Raw genomic sequence first — 17,981 nt, forward strand, 5'->3', positions numbered from 1 at the left:
AACCAGCTTCACCTAGAATGCTTTTCCATCCGTCTTGGAATTCCCACGTAGATGGGGGATTTATCAATAAATGGGTGGGAAWCAGAAGTTTACACGTTAAATAAAAATAAAACCCCTGGAAAGGAGGGTCTAAACTGGTGACCATGAGGTACCAAATTTACAATCTGATGCTGCGTTCAAAACAACTGGGAKCTCGGAAATCTCTCACTTCCGACTTCAGTGCGTTCAAGACAACTGGGAACTCCAATTTTTTTTTGCTCTGACAGGGAAAAATCGTTTTGACCAGTCATCCAACTCGGGAATACGGCCTCTTTCTAGAGCTCAGACTTTCCGACCTGAAAACCACTGACATCCTGATTTGACCTAGTATTTTTCAGAGTTCCTAGTTGTCTTGAAAGCACTATAAGTCAGTTGAGTGAACTATCCCTTGTTATAAAATCTTTGGTCTGACAGACGCTTACATGACAACCGGAATGTATTGTATGATGTCAACATCATGGGCTCCCTAGTTGCGCAGTGGTCTAAGGCACTACAGTCCCTGTTTGAATCCAGGCTGTTTCACATCCAGCCGTGATTGGGAGTCCCATAGGGCGGAGCGCAATTGGCCCAGCGTCGTCTGGGTTTGGCCGGGGTAGGCCGTCATTGTAAATAATAATTTGTTCTTAACTGACTTGCCTAGTTAAAAAGGTTACATTTAAAATTAAAATAAAAAAACAAACAAACAGGGCACAACCCATAGCCGGAAATTAGCTTAACATTAGCTCATCATAAATCAGTACAACCTCCAAAAAGTATTTTACACACATCTGTGTCCATTACAATCTATGCAAGGATCGGAATGCATGATTTGTCAGCAGTACTTGAAAACATGTGAAAACAGTAAATACATTATGAACCATAAATACGCACGGTGTGCTAGAGTAGAAACAACACAAATACATAAAATAAGCCGCTTACTTTGATAGGAACGCACACATATCCAAAGTCCAATTTGTAAGGAAAACAACAATGAAAGCAATGCGGGCACCCTCCAGAAAATGTGCCGGGGGGGAAAAATTGTGCAAGGCCTGTTCTGATTAGAGATGCGCAATGTCTTCATACTGGATCTGAGGAAACACTGTGGAAGTGCTTGGGCTCTCGTTGAAGAGAGACGTTTGTCTGGCTTAGTAAAGGCTATGCAACTTCTTATGTGAATTAATGAGGTGGAACACACCTCAATTCAAACTGTTAGAAAATAAAACTTGGTATAAAATCATTTTTAATTGACAAGCCTTGGTTTGAGGGCAGCGCGGGTTAACTGTCTTGTTGCATAGCAATCACATTTTGGAACAGTGAGGCGAACAACTACCTCAGGTCTCAGAGCCAGTGTTGTCACCGATTGAAACGCTATTAGCGCGCACCACCGCTAACTAGCTAGCCATTTCACATCGGTTACACTGACATCACACTAAAATTCAAGTGGGGCGACCATTAGAAATATTTGGAACTCACACATGAAAAGGTTAGTTGGCCAAAAGGTACACAGACCGTTATTTATTTTTGTTTTATTCCATGTCCAATGTTGACACAATGAGTAAACAAGTAGATTTCCGATTTTCGTTATTCAAATTCAGAAAACGAAAAAGGAAAAATACAGTTTTGACTCAGAAATCAAAATAACAAAACTTATGCTGACCATGCAGGATACCCATGTGGTACACCATGTAATTTCAATGTCGATTATTGGGTAATATTTGGCTGATATTGATCAATGAGATTACAACCTAAATCCACCCACTCAAAAAGACAGACAAAAGTTAGTTYAATTTCCAATGTGTTATCACTATGCGTTCAACCATCTACARGCACAACCAAATTAAAATGGAAAAACAATGTCAGATTTTTGGTTTAGTTGTCTATCACTGCTCTTACAACCATTTAAAAGCACACTAAAATTCAAGTGGGAATACAATGTCCAATATTTTGTTTATTTTACAATGCATTTGGAAAGTATTCAGACCCCTTCACTTTTTCTACATTTTGTTACCTTAGTCTTATTCTAAAATTGATTAAWTAAAATATTTTCCTCATGAATCTACACACAATACCCCATAATAGCAAAGCGAAAACAGGTTGAGCTCAGGAGAATCCTGTTTCCATTCGTCATCCTTGAGCTGTTTCTTCAACTTGGAGTCCACCTGCGGTAAATTCAATTGATTGAACACGATTTGGAAAAGGCACACACCTGTCRATATAAGGTCCCACAGTTGACAGTGCATGTTGACAGTGCAGAGAAAAAAACCAAGCCATGAGGTCAAAGGAATTGTCCATAGAGCGGAGGCAGGATTGTGTCAAGGCACAGACCAGGGGAAGGGTACCAATAAATGTCTGCAGCATTGAAGGTCCCCAAGAACACAGTTTGGAAGTTTGGAACCACCAAGACTCTTCCTAGAGCTGGCCGCCCTGGCCAAACTAAGAAATCGAAACAACAGATTTGTCCAGCCTCCAGTTTCCGGATATAAGCAATTATTTACTGTACCAGACAAGGTACTCCAGCAAAGACCAGATACCTACAACTACTTTGTATCTGGGTGGGGCCATGATGTTGAAGTGAAGAAATACACTCCCTGGTCAGTTTATTAGGTACACCCATCCAGTACCAAGTTGGACCCCCTTTTGCCTCCAGAACAGCCTGAATTATCCGGGGAATTGATTCTACAAGTCGGAAKTGTTCCACAGGGATGTTGGTCCATGCTGACGCAAGGGCATCACGCAAATTGGACGCCGGTGCCACCAGCCTTTACCGTTGACACCAGGCAGGATGGGTCCATGGACTCATGCTGTGATGCCAAATCCTGACTCTGCCATCAGCATGACACAACCGGAACTGCGATTCGTCGGACCAGGCAATGTTTTACCACTCCTCAATTGTCCAGTGTTGTTGATTGCATGCCCACTGGAGCTGCTTCTTATTGATTTTAGCTGATAGGAGTGGAACCTGATGTGGTCGTCTGCTGCAATAGCCCATCCGTGACAAGGATTGACGAATTGTGCGTTCCGAAATGTCATTCTGCACACCACMGTTGTACTGCACCGATATTTGTCTGTGGTCCGCCTGTTAGCTTGCACTATTCTTTCCATTCTCCTTCAACCTCTCTCACCAACGAGCTGTTTTCGACAACAGCACTGCCGCTTGACCGGATGTTTTTTGTTTGTATTAACCATTCTCTGGACATCCTAGACACTGTCGTGTGTGTGACAGCCTTTTCTGAGATACTGGATCCGGCGTGCCTGGCACCGACAATCATACCACGCTAAAAGTTCTTAGGTCACTCGTTTTTTCCCATTCTAACATTCAATCAAACAGTAACTGAATGCCTCAATGCCTGCTTTATATAGCATGCCATGGCCACGTGACTCACTGTCTGTAGGAGGGATACATTWTTGTGAACGTATACRTAATAAACTGTCCGGTGAGTGTATAATYAAGTTCACGTCGTTGTTGGAAAYGTAAGTGAAACATGAAAGTTATCTTTAGGCTACTTGTTAGCGTTACGTTAGCTAGCTAGCTCGTTGTTTCTGTAGCAAGATAACTAGCCAACGTTATCTTACTTAGCTACTCACCGGATAGATTGCAAAATGATCATGCCCTTCCCACAGACTTGATCTATGTATCTACCTCTCGCATAATTTCCCTTTTTTGTTTTGGTCAGGTGAACCATTCACAGCGAATGTCAAGTCCCTGTATTGAGGATCTGAGTGATCTGTGCACACTGCACTTCTATGGTAGGGTAAGAGCAGTGAATCTGATGAAAGCCTTACAGGCTGATACAAACTCATGCTTTTAATAATTCTATAAAAAAAATGTTTTTATCCAATCGGATAAACACTCCAAACAGCCTACCTGAATGCTCAGAGGCGTCCGCATGGTCTTAAAGCACACAGTTGCATCGTTTTGTATCACATTCCAATGATAAAACTGGGGGGACCAAAATGCAATTTTAGAATGTGAGGGGAACATGTCCCCCTCCGTCCCCAGTGAAAGTTGCAACCCTGGTAGTAGGTGCCAGGCGCACCGGTTTATGTCAAGAACTGCAACGCTGCTGGGTTTTTCACAATCAACAGTTTCCTGCGTGTATCAAGAATGGTTCCACACCCAAAAGACATCCAGCCAACTTGACACAACTGTGGGAAGCATTGGAGTCAACATGGGCCAGCATCCCTGTGGAACGCTTTCTACGCCTTATTGAGTCCATGCCCGACGAATTGGGGCTGTTCTGAGGGCAAAAAGGGTGGTGCAACTCCATATAAGGAAGGTGTTCCTAATGTTTCATATACTTAGTGTATATAGAACCTTTATTAGGGTTCTCTAATCTCGTCCAAATAACCAAAAGGTTCTATATAGAACTCCAAATAACATTTTTTTTCTAGAGCGTTCAATAGTCTTACTGTAACCTTCCAATAACTTTTGCGTTTATTACTGTGGCACTGTCATGACTAGTTAAACATTTAGTGGTCATGGCTGGAAGGGATCTAGCGTTTGTTAAATTATCCGATTTGACTTTTCCTCGCAGGTTAGGATCATTTTTGCAGCAGATTAGGAGAATTAACGTAGCAGATTGAGAATTAGGTTAAGGTTAGAAAAATGATTAGGATTAGCTAAAATGCAACAAAACAAATCTACTTTTGATGTTAACTTGACATGGATCCCTTGGATCGCGACTAGCTGCCATCTCTTCTCCCCAGAGCACCCTCGTCCTATGTTTAAACATCTTGTTGCAGAGATGAATCGTGGGAGAGTTGGGAAGAGAGTGAAAGACAGACCCAGAGAGAGATGGAGAGAGAGAAACAGAGAAAGACAGCAGTGCAAATATACTTAGACTTGAGTATTTCAACAACTCTTCTCGTCCGACTTGTTAGGCAATCATATCTACCTATGGGGGAAGGATGGCCAGCCACACAGGAAGGTGATTTGTACTAAGGAGGAGAAGGAGGCCGTGCTGACCAAGATGCGTGCTGGCCAATTCGGAATGAAGCACATGAATGCCAAAATTAAGCTACGCTTCTTCTGACAGGGAATTGTCAAAGTGGACAGCTGGGCAAGTGAAATAACTATTATTCTATTATTTCTGAAATTATTATGATTTCAATTAATGTCATATCAGAGAGCACACAATGTTTCAATATGTCACTTTTCTCTTTAAGGTCAGTACCCTGTCTAGCCTGCCAGAAGTTTGAGAGGGTGAAGACTGTGGCGCCGGAGTTGAAGCCCATCAAAGCACATGATCGGTAAGTGTCCCAATTCAAATTTTGCCCTGATAAGTTGTTTAGTAATGGTTTCTTTATTTGACCACAGCAGAGTTCAATATTATTGTGTGTGTGTGTGTGTGTCCTTACAAATACGAAAATCTGCAGACTGTATGATACGGGTAAGAATAAATGTATCTTCTCTCTAACACTTTAAATGTTAGGGGTTGGACCTCATCGGACCCTTCACTAAATCCAGGATTGGCAACAGCTGGTGTTTGCCGGCGACCGATCACTTTACCAAGTGGGTGAAGGCAAAGGTCAGTAAAGGAAGAATATGTGCTTAACTCTAAAGTCCCCTTCTGTAACCCATTAAAAAGGGTGCTTGGAACCAAAAATAGATTTTAGTTTTGTATGATACCCATCGAGGACGAGACTAGCGAGGCCACCTCCAAGGCAATAGTGGACTATCTTCAGCACCCACGGTTCTCCTGAGGTCATCTTGAGTGACCGAGGTCATGAATGCTGGAACAAGGTACGGATGCTATAGGTTATATGGTTTGTTTTATTTATTTCATACAATGCGTTTTTCACATGGTACATAAGACATATTTCAATATCTTACATTGTCAATAGATATCACTTTCCTACTGGTAAAGAGTTAGTTTGCGGGGTCACAGGTTAGTCAAGGTAATATGTACATGTAGGTAGAGTTTGTGACTATGCATAGATAATATACAGAGAGTAGCAGCAGCGTAAAAGGGGGGGTGCAATGCCTGGGTAGCGATTTGATTAGCTGTTCAGGAGTCTTATGGCTTGGGAGTGAAAGCTATTAAGCCTTTTGGACCTAGACTTGGCGCTCCCGGTACTGCTTGCGGTGCGGTAGCAGAGAGAACAGTCTATGACTAGGGTGGCTGGATTCTTTGACAATTTTTAGGGCCTTCCTCTGTCACCGCCTGGTATAGAGGTCCTGGATGGCAGGAAACTTGGCACCAGTGATGTACTGGGCCGTATGCACTACCCTCTGTAGTGCCTTGCGATCGGAGATCGAGCAGTTGCCATACCAAGCAGTGATGCAACCAGTCAGGATGCTCTCGATGGTGCAGCTGTAGAACCTTTTGAGGATCTGAGGACCCATGCCAAATCTTTTCAGTCTCCAGAGGGGGAATAGGCTTTGTCGTGCCCTCTTCACGACTGTCTTGCTGTGCTTGGACCATGATAGTTTGTTGATGATGTGGACACCAAAGAACTTGAAGCTCTCAACCTGCTCCACTACAGCCCTGTCGATGAGAATGGGGGCGTGCTTGGTCCTCCTTTTCCTGTAGTCCAAAATCATCTCCTTTGTCTTGCTCATGTTGAGGGAGAGGTTGTTATCCTGGCACCACACGGCCAGGTCTCTGANTTTAAACATCTTGTTGCAGAGATGAATCGTGGGAGAGTTGGGAAGAGAGTGAAAGACAGACCCAGAGAGAGATGGAGAGAGAGAAACAGAGAAAGGCAGCAGTGCAAATATACTTAGACTTGAGTATTTCAACAACTCTTCTCGTCCGACTTGTTAGGCAATCATATCTACCTACAGGGGAAGGATGGCCAGCCACACAGGAGGGTGATTTGTACTAAGGAGGAGAAGGAGGCCATGCTGACCGAGATGCATGCTGGCCAATTCGGAGTGAAGCGCATGAATGCCAAAATCAAGCTACGCTTCTTCTGACGGGGAATTGTCAAGGAGGTGGACAGCTGGACAAGTGAAATAACCTTGTGTTTACCAATCACATTCTATTATATCTGATATTAGTATGATTTCAATTAATGTCATATCAGAGAGCACACAATGTTTCAATATGTCACTCTTCTCTTTAAGGTCAGTACCTTGTCTAGCCTGCCAGAAGTTTGAGAGGGTGAAGACTGTGGCGCCGGAGTTGAAGCCCAACAAAGTTGTTTCAACATGGCACATGATCGGTAAGTGTCTCAATTCAAATGTTGCCCTGATAAGTTGTTTAGTAATGGTTTCTTTATTTGACCACAGCAGAGTTTAATATTATTGTGTGTGTGTGTGTGTGTGTCCTTACAAATACAAAAATCTGCAGACTGTATGATACGGGTAAGAATAAAGGTATCTTCTCTCTAACACTTTAAATGTTAGGGATGGACCTCATCGGACCCTTCACTAAATCCAGGAATGTTAACAGCTGGTGTCTGCCGGCGACCGATCACTTTACCAAGTGGATGGAGGCAATACCCATTAAGGTCAGTAAAGGAAGAACATGTGCTTAACTCTAAATTCCCCCTCTGTAACCCATTAAAAAGGGTGCTTGGAACCAAAAATAGATTTTAGTTTTGTATGATACCCATCGAGGACGAGACTAGCGAGGCTGGACTATCTTCAGCACCCACGGTTCTCCTGAGGTCATCTTGAGTGACCGAGGTCAAGAATGCTGGAACAAGGTACGGATGCTATAGGTTATATGGTTTGTTTTATTTATTTCATACAATGTGTTTTTCCATGGTGCATAAGACATATTTCAATATCTTACATTGTCAATAGATATCGCTTTCCTACCCCATCCTCCAGGTTTGTGGTCGAGATTCTGCGCAGATTATTACAGAAATTGTGACGATTTCCACATAGCATGCATATGTCGTCGAAGGTATCTTGAACATGCACGCTTTATATGATCCCATAAGAAGAAATGTATAGTGTGTTACTCATTTTAAGGTTGAATGTTAAAATCAATCAAATTGTATTTGTTACATGCGCTGAATACAACAGGTGTAGACCTTACAGTGAAAGTCCTTAACCAACAATGCAGTTATAAGTGAAGTAAAAAATAGATAAGTTAAACATTTAAATAAAAATAAATAATGAATTAAAGAGCAGCAGTAAAATAACAGTAGCGAGGCTATATACAGGGGGTACTGGTAAAGAGTCAGTTTGTGGGGGCACAGGTTAGTCAAGGTAATATGTACATGTAGGTAGAGTTTGTGACTATGCATAGATATTATACAGAGAGTGCAGCGGAAAATGGGGGGGGGGGGGGGGGGCAATGCCTGGGTAGCGAATTTGATTAGCTGTTATGGAGTCTTATGGCTTGAAGCGTGCGGGTAGGCAGAGAGAAGTCTATGACTAGGGTTGGCTGGAGTCTTGTGACACAATTTTTTAGGGCCTTCCTCTGACAAGCTTGGTATAGAGGTCCTGGATGGAGGAAACTTGGTCCCAGTGAGTACTGGGTCCGTATGCACTACCCTCTGTAGTGCTTGCGATCGGGAGACCGAGCATGTTGCATACAGTCAGGTGATGCAACCAGTCAGGATGTTCGATGGTGCAGCTGTAGATCTTTGAGGATCTGAGGACCATGTTTCAGTGCTCCAGAGGGAATAGGCTTGTCGTCCTCTTCACTGACTGTCCTTGCGTGCTTGACCAGATTTTGTTGATGAATGTGGATCACCAAGAACTTGAAGCTCTCAACCTGCTCACTACAGCCCTGAGTCGATGAGAATCGGGGGCGTGCTCGTGGTCTCGCTACTCTCTGTAGTCCGCAAAATTCATCTCCTTTGTCTTGCTCATGTTGAGGGAGAGTGTTTTCTCTGGCACACACGGGCCAGGTTCTGACCTTCTCTCTCCTATAGGGTACTCATCGTTGGTCGGTGAGCAGGCTACTACTGTTGTGGCGTCTGAAACCTTAAGGATTGTCTCTGGAGTCGGCTCACACGAATTCAGTCATGAGAGCAGCGAGGGGAGTTAAAGGAGGGGACTGAGCACGACCCCCTGAGGGTTCCAGTGTTGAGGAGGATCAGCGTGGCAGATGGGTGTTGTTACCTCGCACTTACTCACCTGGGGGGCGGCCCGTCAGGAAGTCCAGGATCCAAGTTGACGAGGGAGGTGTTTAGTACCAGGTCTGTAGCTTTAGTGATTGAGCTTTGAGGGCACTAATGGGTTGAACGCTGAGCTGTAGTCAATGAATAGCATTCTCACATAGGTGTTCCTTTTGTCCAGGTGGGAAAGGGCAGTGTGGAGTGCAATAGAGATTGGTGTTGATGTGAGCCATGACCAGCCTTTCAAAGCATTTCATGGCTATGGACGTGACTGCTACGGGTCAGTAGTCATTCAGGCAGGTTACCTTAGTGTTCTTGGGCACAGGGACTATGYTGGTCTGCTTGAAACATGMTGGTATTACAGACTCAGTCAGGGACAAGTTGAAAATGTCAGTGAAGACAGTTGCCAGTTGGTCAGCGCATGCTCGGAGTACACGTCCTGGTAATCCGTRTGSCCCTGCGGCCTTATGAATATTGACCTGTTTAAAGGTCTTACATCMGCTACGGAGAGCATGATCACACAGTCGTCCAGAACYGCTGATGCTRTCATGCATGCTTCAAAGTTGCTTGCCTCGAAGRYAGCATAGAAGTAATTTAGCTRATCTGTTKGGCTCGTGTCACTGGGKAGCTCGRGGCTGTGCTTCWRTTTGTAGTCTAATAGTTTGCAAGCCCTGCCACATCCYACYAGCGTCGGAGCCGGTGTAGTACAATTCAATCTTAGTCCTGTATTGATGCTTTGCATGTTTGATGGTTCGTCTGAGGGTATAGCGGGATTTCTTATAAGCTTCCGGGTTAGAGTCCCGCTCCTTGAAAGCGGCAGCTCTGCKCTTTAGCTCAGTGCGAATGTTGCCTGTAATCCATGGCTTCTGGTTGGTGTATGTACGTACAGTCAAACTGTGGGAAGACGTCATCAATGCACTTATTGATGAGGCCAGTGACTGATGTGATGTACTCCTCAATGCCATCGGAAGAATACCGGAACATATTCCAGTCTGTGCTAGCAAAACAGTTCTGTAGCTCAGCATCTGCGTCATCTGACCACTTCTTTATTGACCGAGTCACTGGTGCTTCCTGCTTTAGTTTTTGCTTGCAAGCAGGAAACAGGAGGATAGAATTATGGTCAGATTTGCCAAATGGAGGGCGGGGGAGAGCTTTGTACGCGTCTCTGTGTGTGGAGTAAAGGTGATCTAGAGGTTTTTCCCTCAGTTTGCACATTTAACATGTGCAACCATGTTAAATGTGTAAATCCTTCACGTCCGACTCGTTCATGAAAAAATCTTTGTCCAGTACGAGGTGAGTAAATCGCCGTGCTGATATCTAGAAGCTCTTTTCGGGCATGACAGATGATGGCAGAAACATGATGTACAAAGTAATTTACAAATGACGAGAAAAAACACAAAAGAGCACAATTGGTTAGGAGATTGGTTAGGATCTCCTCTGGTGCCATTATCATGAAAAGACATTACCCTGTTAGACTACATTTGCTTGTAAAATAGACTTAACTTTAGGCTATTGACTGTATTGCAAAAGTAATATTGAACGCAACCAAATATCAACATTTGAAGGAGATTTATCTTCTGCTTGCATAGTATAAATTATGAATTTATTGACAAACTGGAATTAAAGCCAGACTAAGTCAGTGGCACAGATGMAACTAAGCAGAAGATATCTGTCCTTCAAATGTTGATAGTGGATATAACGTTGAAGATCTGACTTTGTTTTAAATGTTCAAAATTCAACATATTTTGGTTTGTCTATGTTGAAATTTGGTTATCATGGTGACATAATCCTGTGGTTGACATTTTTGAAAATCAAATGTATTTTCCACYTCACAATACATTGACCATTATGTGCCCAGTGGGCAGGCCTTCGTAGAGGCTATAAAACACACTGACGAAGTGTTGAAAACTCTGCTGCGACACCACTGTTTTCAGATGCCTGAGTAGGGCTGCGTAGCCTATAGCCTACGATGCCTTTCCTCTGTAGACAACAAAAGGCTCAGTGTCTTCCTCACCAAATTACTCTCACTATCCACGTAAGAGCCCGTTTATCCGTCCATGAATACATTAAAATAGTCTAGCACTTTCCTCGTTCTTCCAAAGGATCTGTTTCCCACCATCAATTAATCATTCATTGGAATCCTGAGAAACACGGGGAATCACCCAATAGGCTTACCTGCATGCCTCATTTATGAACCAACTACTTCAACAGGTGGTATTCTGACTGGGTGGCCAGCACAACTGTCCCCTCATCTATCTGTTCCGTGTGGGGTCCGTGTTGGTTTATACATTCAGTGTGTGTGTGTGTGTGTGTGTGTGTGTGTGTGTGAGAGAGATACTGTATGTCAGTAAGTGACGCCTTCAGCACCGGGAGCTGTCCATGGTTTTGAATTTCCGAGCAGCAGTGTTCATCAGGACAGACGAGGCAGAGTGAGTGTAGAAAGAAGGAACGGAACTTCCCCCCCCCCTTTTTTTCCCTCTCTTGACTTGGAAACCATCAAAAAAGTTATCTAGAAATAGTTTCTCCAACCGTCGCCATGCTCCCCGCGCAGGAAGCGGCTAAGATCTACCACACCAACTACGTGCGTAACGCGCGCGCCGTGGGTGTCCTGTGGACCATCTTTACCATCTGCTTCGCCATCTTGGTGATGGTGGTGTTCATACAGGTCAGTAGACAGTTATTTCTTTAYCTATTTCTAGATTAACATTGGTGTGTGTTATATCCCGAGGACCACATTGGAAAGAAGTGTGGTCACACTTTATTTGGATAGCATAACCATCTGTATGTGTCTATCAACAAAATCTGTTAAGCAACTGCTTGCTAAGATTAGGGGTAGGTTTAGAATAAGGGTTAAGGTTAGGTCGTGATATCAAATTGGTAGTTACAGTCTTGTCCCATCGCTGCAACTCCCGTACGGATTCGGGTGTGAGCCATGCGTCCTCCCGAAACACGACCCTGACAAGCCGCGCTGCTTCTTGACAGACTGCTTGCTTAACCCAGAAGCCAGCAGCACCAATGTGTCGGAGGAAACACCGTRCAACTGGCGACCTTGTCAGCGTGCATGCGGCCGGTCCGCCACAGGAGTCGCTAGAGCGCGATGGGACAAGAACATCCCGGCCAGGCCAAACTCTCCCCTAACCCGGACGACGCTGGTCCAATTGTGCGCCGCCTCATTGGTCTCCCGGTCACGGCGGGCTGCGACACAGCCAGGTCTCGAACCCYGATCTGTAGGGATGCCTCTAGCACTGCGATGCAGTGCCTTAGACCGCTGCACCACTTGGGAGGCCACCATAAGTGTTTTTAACATTTCCCTGTGTCATCCTCTGGTGTTCTTCTTTTTAAAATGATTTTGTACACAGCCCTCGATGATGCTGTAAGTAACCAAAACCCTTGTGTGCATATTTCTTGTTCTTGATGTCCCTCTTGTCCAGCCCTACTGGATCGGTGACAGCGTCAACACCCCGCAGGCGGGCTACTTTGGCCTGTTCCACTACTGTATCGGGAACGCGCTCACCGGCGAGCTCATCTGCAAAGGGAGCGCGCTGGACTTCGGCTCCATCCCGTCCGGGGCCTTCAAGACAGCCATGTTCTTCGTTGGCATCTCCATGCTGCTGGTGGTGGGCAGCATTGTTTGCTTCAGCCTCTTCTTCTTCTGTAATGCCGGCAGCGTTTACAAGATCTGCGCATGGATGCAGTTGGCCTCCTGTGAGTAGAAGAAGACGCCATACACTAAAACATTTCCTTTAATTTGTACAGTAAATTACTGGCAGCACAGTAGTCAGTAGGTTACTGTACATTTACAATAAATGACTGGCAGCACAAAAGCCAGTAAATTACTGTAGATTTATAGGACCTTTACTGAAACACAAATTTACAGCATATTACTGGAACACCTGACTATAGCAACATGCGGTATTTCTAGAATGTATAGGGCATTACTGGCAGCACAGGGGTTAATAAACAGTTTGATTTACAGTGCAGGCATCTAGTGCCAACGATGGGCAGTGTCTGTTACATGTATTTGATCTAGGTATTTCAATATCAGTTCTGTTTTTCACTAGCCTACAATTGAAGACGTTTGAGGGCGGAGATCATTATAATACCCAGCAGTGTGCTTTGCATTTTTACATTTTGGTAATTTAGCAGACGCTCTTGCTACTGTAATTGTAATATTTTACTGTAATTACATGGGATTGGTGTAAATTGCAATTGCTGTAATTTTACAGCAGTGTAGAAGAATGCTATTGATCCCCCTTAATGTGTTGCTCTTTACAGTACTGTAATATAGAAATACAGTAGATTTTTTAAAATTGCTGTACATTTCCAGCAATTTGTTACTGTGTATGATTAGAATAGTGTGTGTTCGGTGCTGTTTACTTGTTTGTAGGCTAAGTATTGAGAGTCTGATTAGTGGTATTGTTCCACTTACAGTAGTAGTCCTTCTCTTCCTTTTCTTCTTCCTCCTCCACCAATCCCACACCTGCGAGTAATGCGACACTGAGGCTTTTCCCCATGGCAACGCAGTCAGTCTATTTGTGCTTGTGGTGAAAACTGTCTTTCATCTACTTCTGAAAAGCAGGCTGCAACATCACTGAGTGAACACCTCCCGGGAAATGAACAAAATTAGTTAAACTGAGTAGTTCAGCACCAAGGACAGCTGCCTAGAGGGAAGAGGAAATCCAGTGTCACCAACTTTGGTCCTGGATAGCTATGTGGTGCAGGCTTTTGTTCTAGCCCAACACTGGCACATTGATTCAACTAATTAAATAAGTTAATGCTGGGCCAGAACAAAACATACCCATAAACTCTCCAGGACCATGAGCAAGTTTTAAGAGAGCAAGGCAAACTGTTGCCAAATGTAACTCGGGAAGCTGAGTCTGAATTTAAAAAGGGAGAGAGGATATGCTCAGAGAATAGAAAGTGAGTTTGTATGTGCCAGGTTAGAAAGTGAGTGTGTAATGTTTCAGGACAGGTAATGTGATCCCATCACATGTAGCTTAGTGTGCCGAGGTGAGATGAGATGACTGAGCTTAGGGGTGAATTATGGATGAAGTTTATCTAACTCAAGACTGGAGTTGCCAAGCAACTACTGCCGTAACTTTCATTGCTGTGTGGGTCTTGGTCTTGTCCATCTGTCTCTCTGTTCATCTACCTAACTGATTGTTGGTCTGTCCATCTGTCTTGCTCCCACTCCCTCCAGAGTCACCTGTACTACAATTAGCTTTTTAACTGGTCCATCACTTTCTCTCTTTCCCACCCCCTTCSTAGCCACTTGCATGGTGATAGGCTGTATGATCTACCCTGACGGCTGGGACAGTGAGGAGGTGAAGAGGATGTGTGGACAGAGAACAGATAAGTACACCTTGGGTAACTGCACGGTGCGCTGGGCCTACATCCTGGCWATCATCAGCATCATGGACTCCCTCATCCTCTCCTTCCTAGCTTTCTCCCTGGGAAACAGACAGGACCAACTACTGCCTGACAACTTTCAGGTGGACGGGAAAGAAAAAGACAAAGGTATTGAGGGAGAAGAGGAAAGGGGTGAGAGGTAGGGGAGTGGGATGGAGGTACATGGAAAAGTTGAATTATYGAATTATAAAATGTTACCTCAACTCGTCCATCTCCAGACGTCCTATTAAAAAAAAATGGAAATCAAAACAGTGGTGGAGAGAGAGACAAAAAAGAGAGAGAGAAAAGATGAAGTCTATAACATCATTTCTAGCACTGGTGTTGATGTGTGTGAGCAGACTGTTCCCTCCAAGACAAGGCGTTCCTCCAAAGAATGTTCCTCAAACATTAGTCTCCGACTGTTGTCCTTGTCCTCATCCAAATCCTTAGTGCTGGAATCAGYTCACCCAGAGAGTTTATATCATATCACAGAGGGCATAATGAGAAACTGAGACCATTTCAAAYCGCACCATTATTAAAAATACATTTAGGCAAAGCAACCTCTCGAAACACAATAGACACACACACATATAAACACTATTCTTCAGTTAGTGAGAGGAATTAATTGGGAGAGCAGAGAACTTGTGTAGATCTTCAATAAGTGGTGTTGTGACACCACTTTACAGGTCTTGCATGTACCGTTTAGAAACGCAGAGGAAATCTAGTGTAACCAACACAGTGTTTAGCCACGATGTAATACAGCAATTACTGTTATGGTTCATCGCTGCCCTTTAAGATCTCATTAGGAAGTTTCAAACATCCCAACCCACTTAACCACAACTTTCCTCTCTAAGGAAACTTTCCTCTCTAAGGAATATTATGAAACTCTTAGTCACGTCCTTTCTTCAGCGTAATATAAAATAAGTACATTAAAAATGTCACCATTTTGTAATACTTTACTTCGAAATATCTGGGTATCTTTTATAGGAATAGGTAATACCTTTCATTAAATAGCCAAAAACAAATTATTCAGTCGACATCCATACCAGTTAAAGACTACGACGATATTGTCGATATGAGTGAAGCGGTCATTGTGTTGAAGCCATTGGACGCTGTTAATCACAGCGCACTASACTTTATTATGGGCAACAGGTTCAGTACGCATCACTGCATTCTGTATCAGAAAGTAGGCTGGCCCTCTTTGAAGGCTCGTAGATTTATGCATTGCACTTTTTCTTGCTTTTTAAAGCCCRCCTGCATAAACTTCAGCCGTACCTTCCTTCGTTGTTAACTTAGACTTCCGAGATAACAGACCTGGTCTAAGGGATGGCGAACTCTGGACATCCCTTCCATCTCTACTGAGTTAGGTATATCTGCTTTTAGGTTTTTTTGCACCTTACTTGTGGAATGATCTCCAAAGCTGTCTAAAAATGGATGAATTGGTGCCTCTAGGGAAATGCAGAGGGCTGATTTGAGGACCATTTGACTGAAGAATGTGTTGTTTTCTATGATTGTGTTTTTCTTTTTTGTGTATTGATGTGAATGTTGATGTGTATACAGGGCTAATATGTGAAAGAGACATTGGTCTCGGTGTGACTTAAATAACCCCTTATACCAGTATGTATTAACAACTGTAACAACCACGGATGTGCATATTTTGCCTTTCAAGACGATTCGATACGTATCTAGATACATGGGCTCCGATGCGATACAGGGCGATACGTTTTAGTTTGAAATGAGTTGGTGCGATTCGGTTCAATGCGATGCACTAACATTTGTTGTTTAAACACATTCTAAATTAAAATCTGGTGCTGATAGATATCATGAGCTGGATCTGTCTGAGCTGACTTGTGTGTGTATAAATGATGTACTGTAAGGTAGGTGTGTGTGTGTGTGTGTATAAATTATGTACTGTAAGGTGTGTGTGTGTGTGTGTATAAATGATGTACTGTAAGGTGTGTTTGTGTAAATGATGTACTGTAAGGTGTGTTTGTGTAAATGATGTACTGTAGGGTGTGTGTGTGTAAATGATGTACTGTAGGGTGGTGGGTGTGCGTAAATTATGTACTTTAAGGTGTGTGTGTGCAAATGATGTATGTCTACTATGTAGGCACCTGATCTGAGCCATAAGGGAGACTAGGCATCTGCCACCCCACTATCAGATTAAGGGGGAGGTAGTGTAGCTTTGGAGGTAGCGTACACTTTGGTTCTCACCCACTAATTAATTTATCATTTTTTGCAGATTAACTGTTTGCGCTAGAAATGTATGAATATTTATAATTTACAAATGAGATATGACATAGCCAATGGATTTCACCCGTCTCAAAATCAAATGGTTTTGACCGATTGGAAGTTTAGTGAGCTTATTTTTACCTCCCTCTTTGGCGATGCAGTAATCCTCTCAAAATRTGGAAACGATTTGGTTGGATTACGATTCGATGCACTAAACATTAGCTGAATAAACATTAATTTTCCATTCTAAATTKAAATATGCTGCTGATGGCTCTGAGCTGGATCTGTCTGAGCTGACTTCTCTGTGTGTGTGTAAATGATGGTGTACTATTTGAGAAGGACCGGTCACACAAATTTCCTAGGTGGCAAAAGGTCGCAACGCATGCAACTTCAAACTGTTCACAACCGTTGTTTACAGGTAAATTCCCACAATTCAGTGTGCCACCTAGGAAATGTGTGTGACCAGACTACAAAAGGAAAACCAGCCACGTCGCGTCCTCAGAACATGCGCAGACCAGCTGGCATATTCAATATCTCCCTATCCCAGTCAGCTGTCCCCACATGCTTCAAGATGGCCACCATTGTTCCTGTACCCAAGAAAGCAAAGGTAAATGAACAAAATTACTATTGCCCCGTAGCACTGGGAGTGTGGTGCCAGGAAAATAACCTCTCACTCAACGTCAACAAAACAGAGGATCGTGGACTTCAGGAAACAGCAGAGGGAGCACCCCCACTCCACGGGACCGCAGTGGAGAAGGTGGAAAGCTTTAAGTTCCTCGATGTACACATCACTGACAAACTGAAATGGTCTACCCACACAGACACTGTGGTGATGAAAGCGCAACAGCACCTCTTCAACCTCAGGAGGCTGAAGAAATTTGGCTTGACACCTAAAACCCTCACAAACTTTTACAGATTGAGAGCTTCCTGTTGGGCTGTATCACCACCTGGTACGGCAAGTGCACCCCCCACCACCGCAGGGCTCTCCAGAGGGTGGTGCGGTCTGCACAATGCATCACCGGGGGCAAACTACCTACCCTCCAGGACACCGACAGCACCCGATGTCACCCGAAGGCCAAAAATATCATCAAGGACAACAACCACCCAAGCCACTGCCTGTTCATCCCACTACCATCCAGAAGGCGAGGTCAGTACAGGTGCATCAAAGCTGGGACAGAGAGATTGAAAAACAGCTTCTATCTCAAGGCCATCAGACTGCTAAACAGCCATCACTAGCACAGAGAGACTGCTGCCTACATACATAGACTTCAAATCACTGGCCACTTTAATAAATGGCACACTAGTCACTTTAATAATGTTTA

At 43.8% G+C, this 17,981-nt stretch overlaps 1 protein-coding gene across 1 annotated transcript; it reads left to right on the plus strand.

Annotated features, from left to right (window-relative positions):
• Positions 1-11,507: 11,507 nt before the first annotated feature.
• Positions 11,508-14,667, plus strand: lhfpl5a (LHFPL tetraspan subfamily member 5a). Its single transcript, XM_023995886.2, has 3 exons — positions 11,508-11,704; positions 12,471-12,744; positions 14,308-14,667. Exons 1-3 carry the CDS (start codon positions 11,576-11,578, stop codon positions 14,589-14,591), a joined length of 687 nt encoding a protein of 228 aa, XP_023851654.1. The 5' UTR covers positions 11,508-11,575; the 3' UTR covers positions 14,592-14,667.
• The last annotated feature ends 3,314 nt before the right edge of the window (positions 14,668-17,981 follow it).

Source organism: Salvelinus sp. IW2-2015, linkage group LG11 (genome assembly GCF_002910315.2).
Source record: "Salvelinus sp. IW2-2015 linkage group LG11, ASM291031v2, whole genome shotgun sequence".
Taxonomy (NCBI): Eukaryota; Metazoa; Chordata; class Actinopteri; order Salmoniformes; family Salmonidae; genus Salvelinus; species Salvelinus sp. IW2-2015.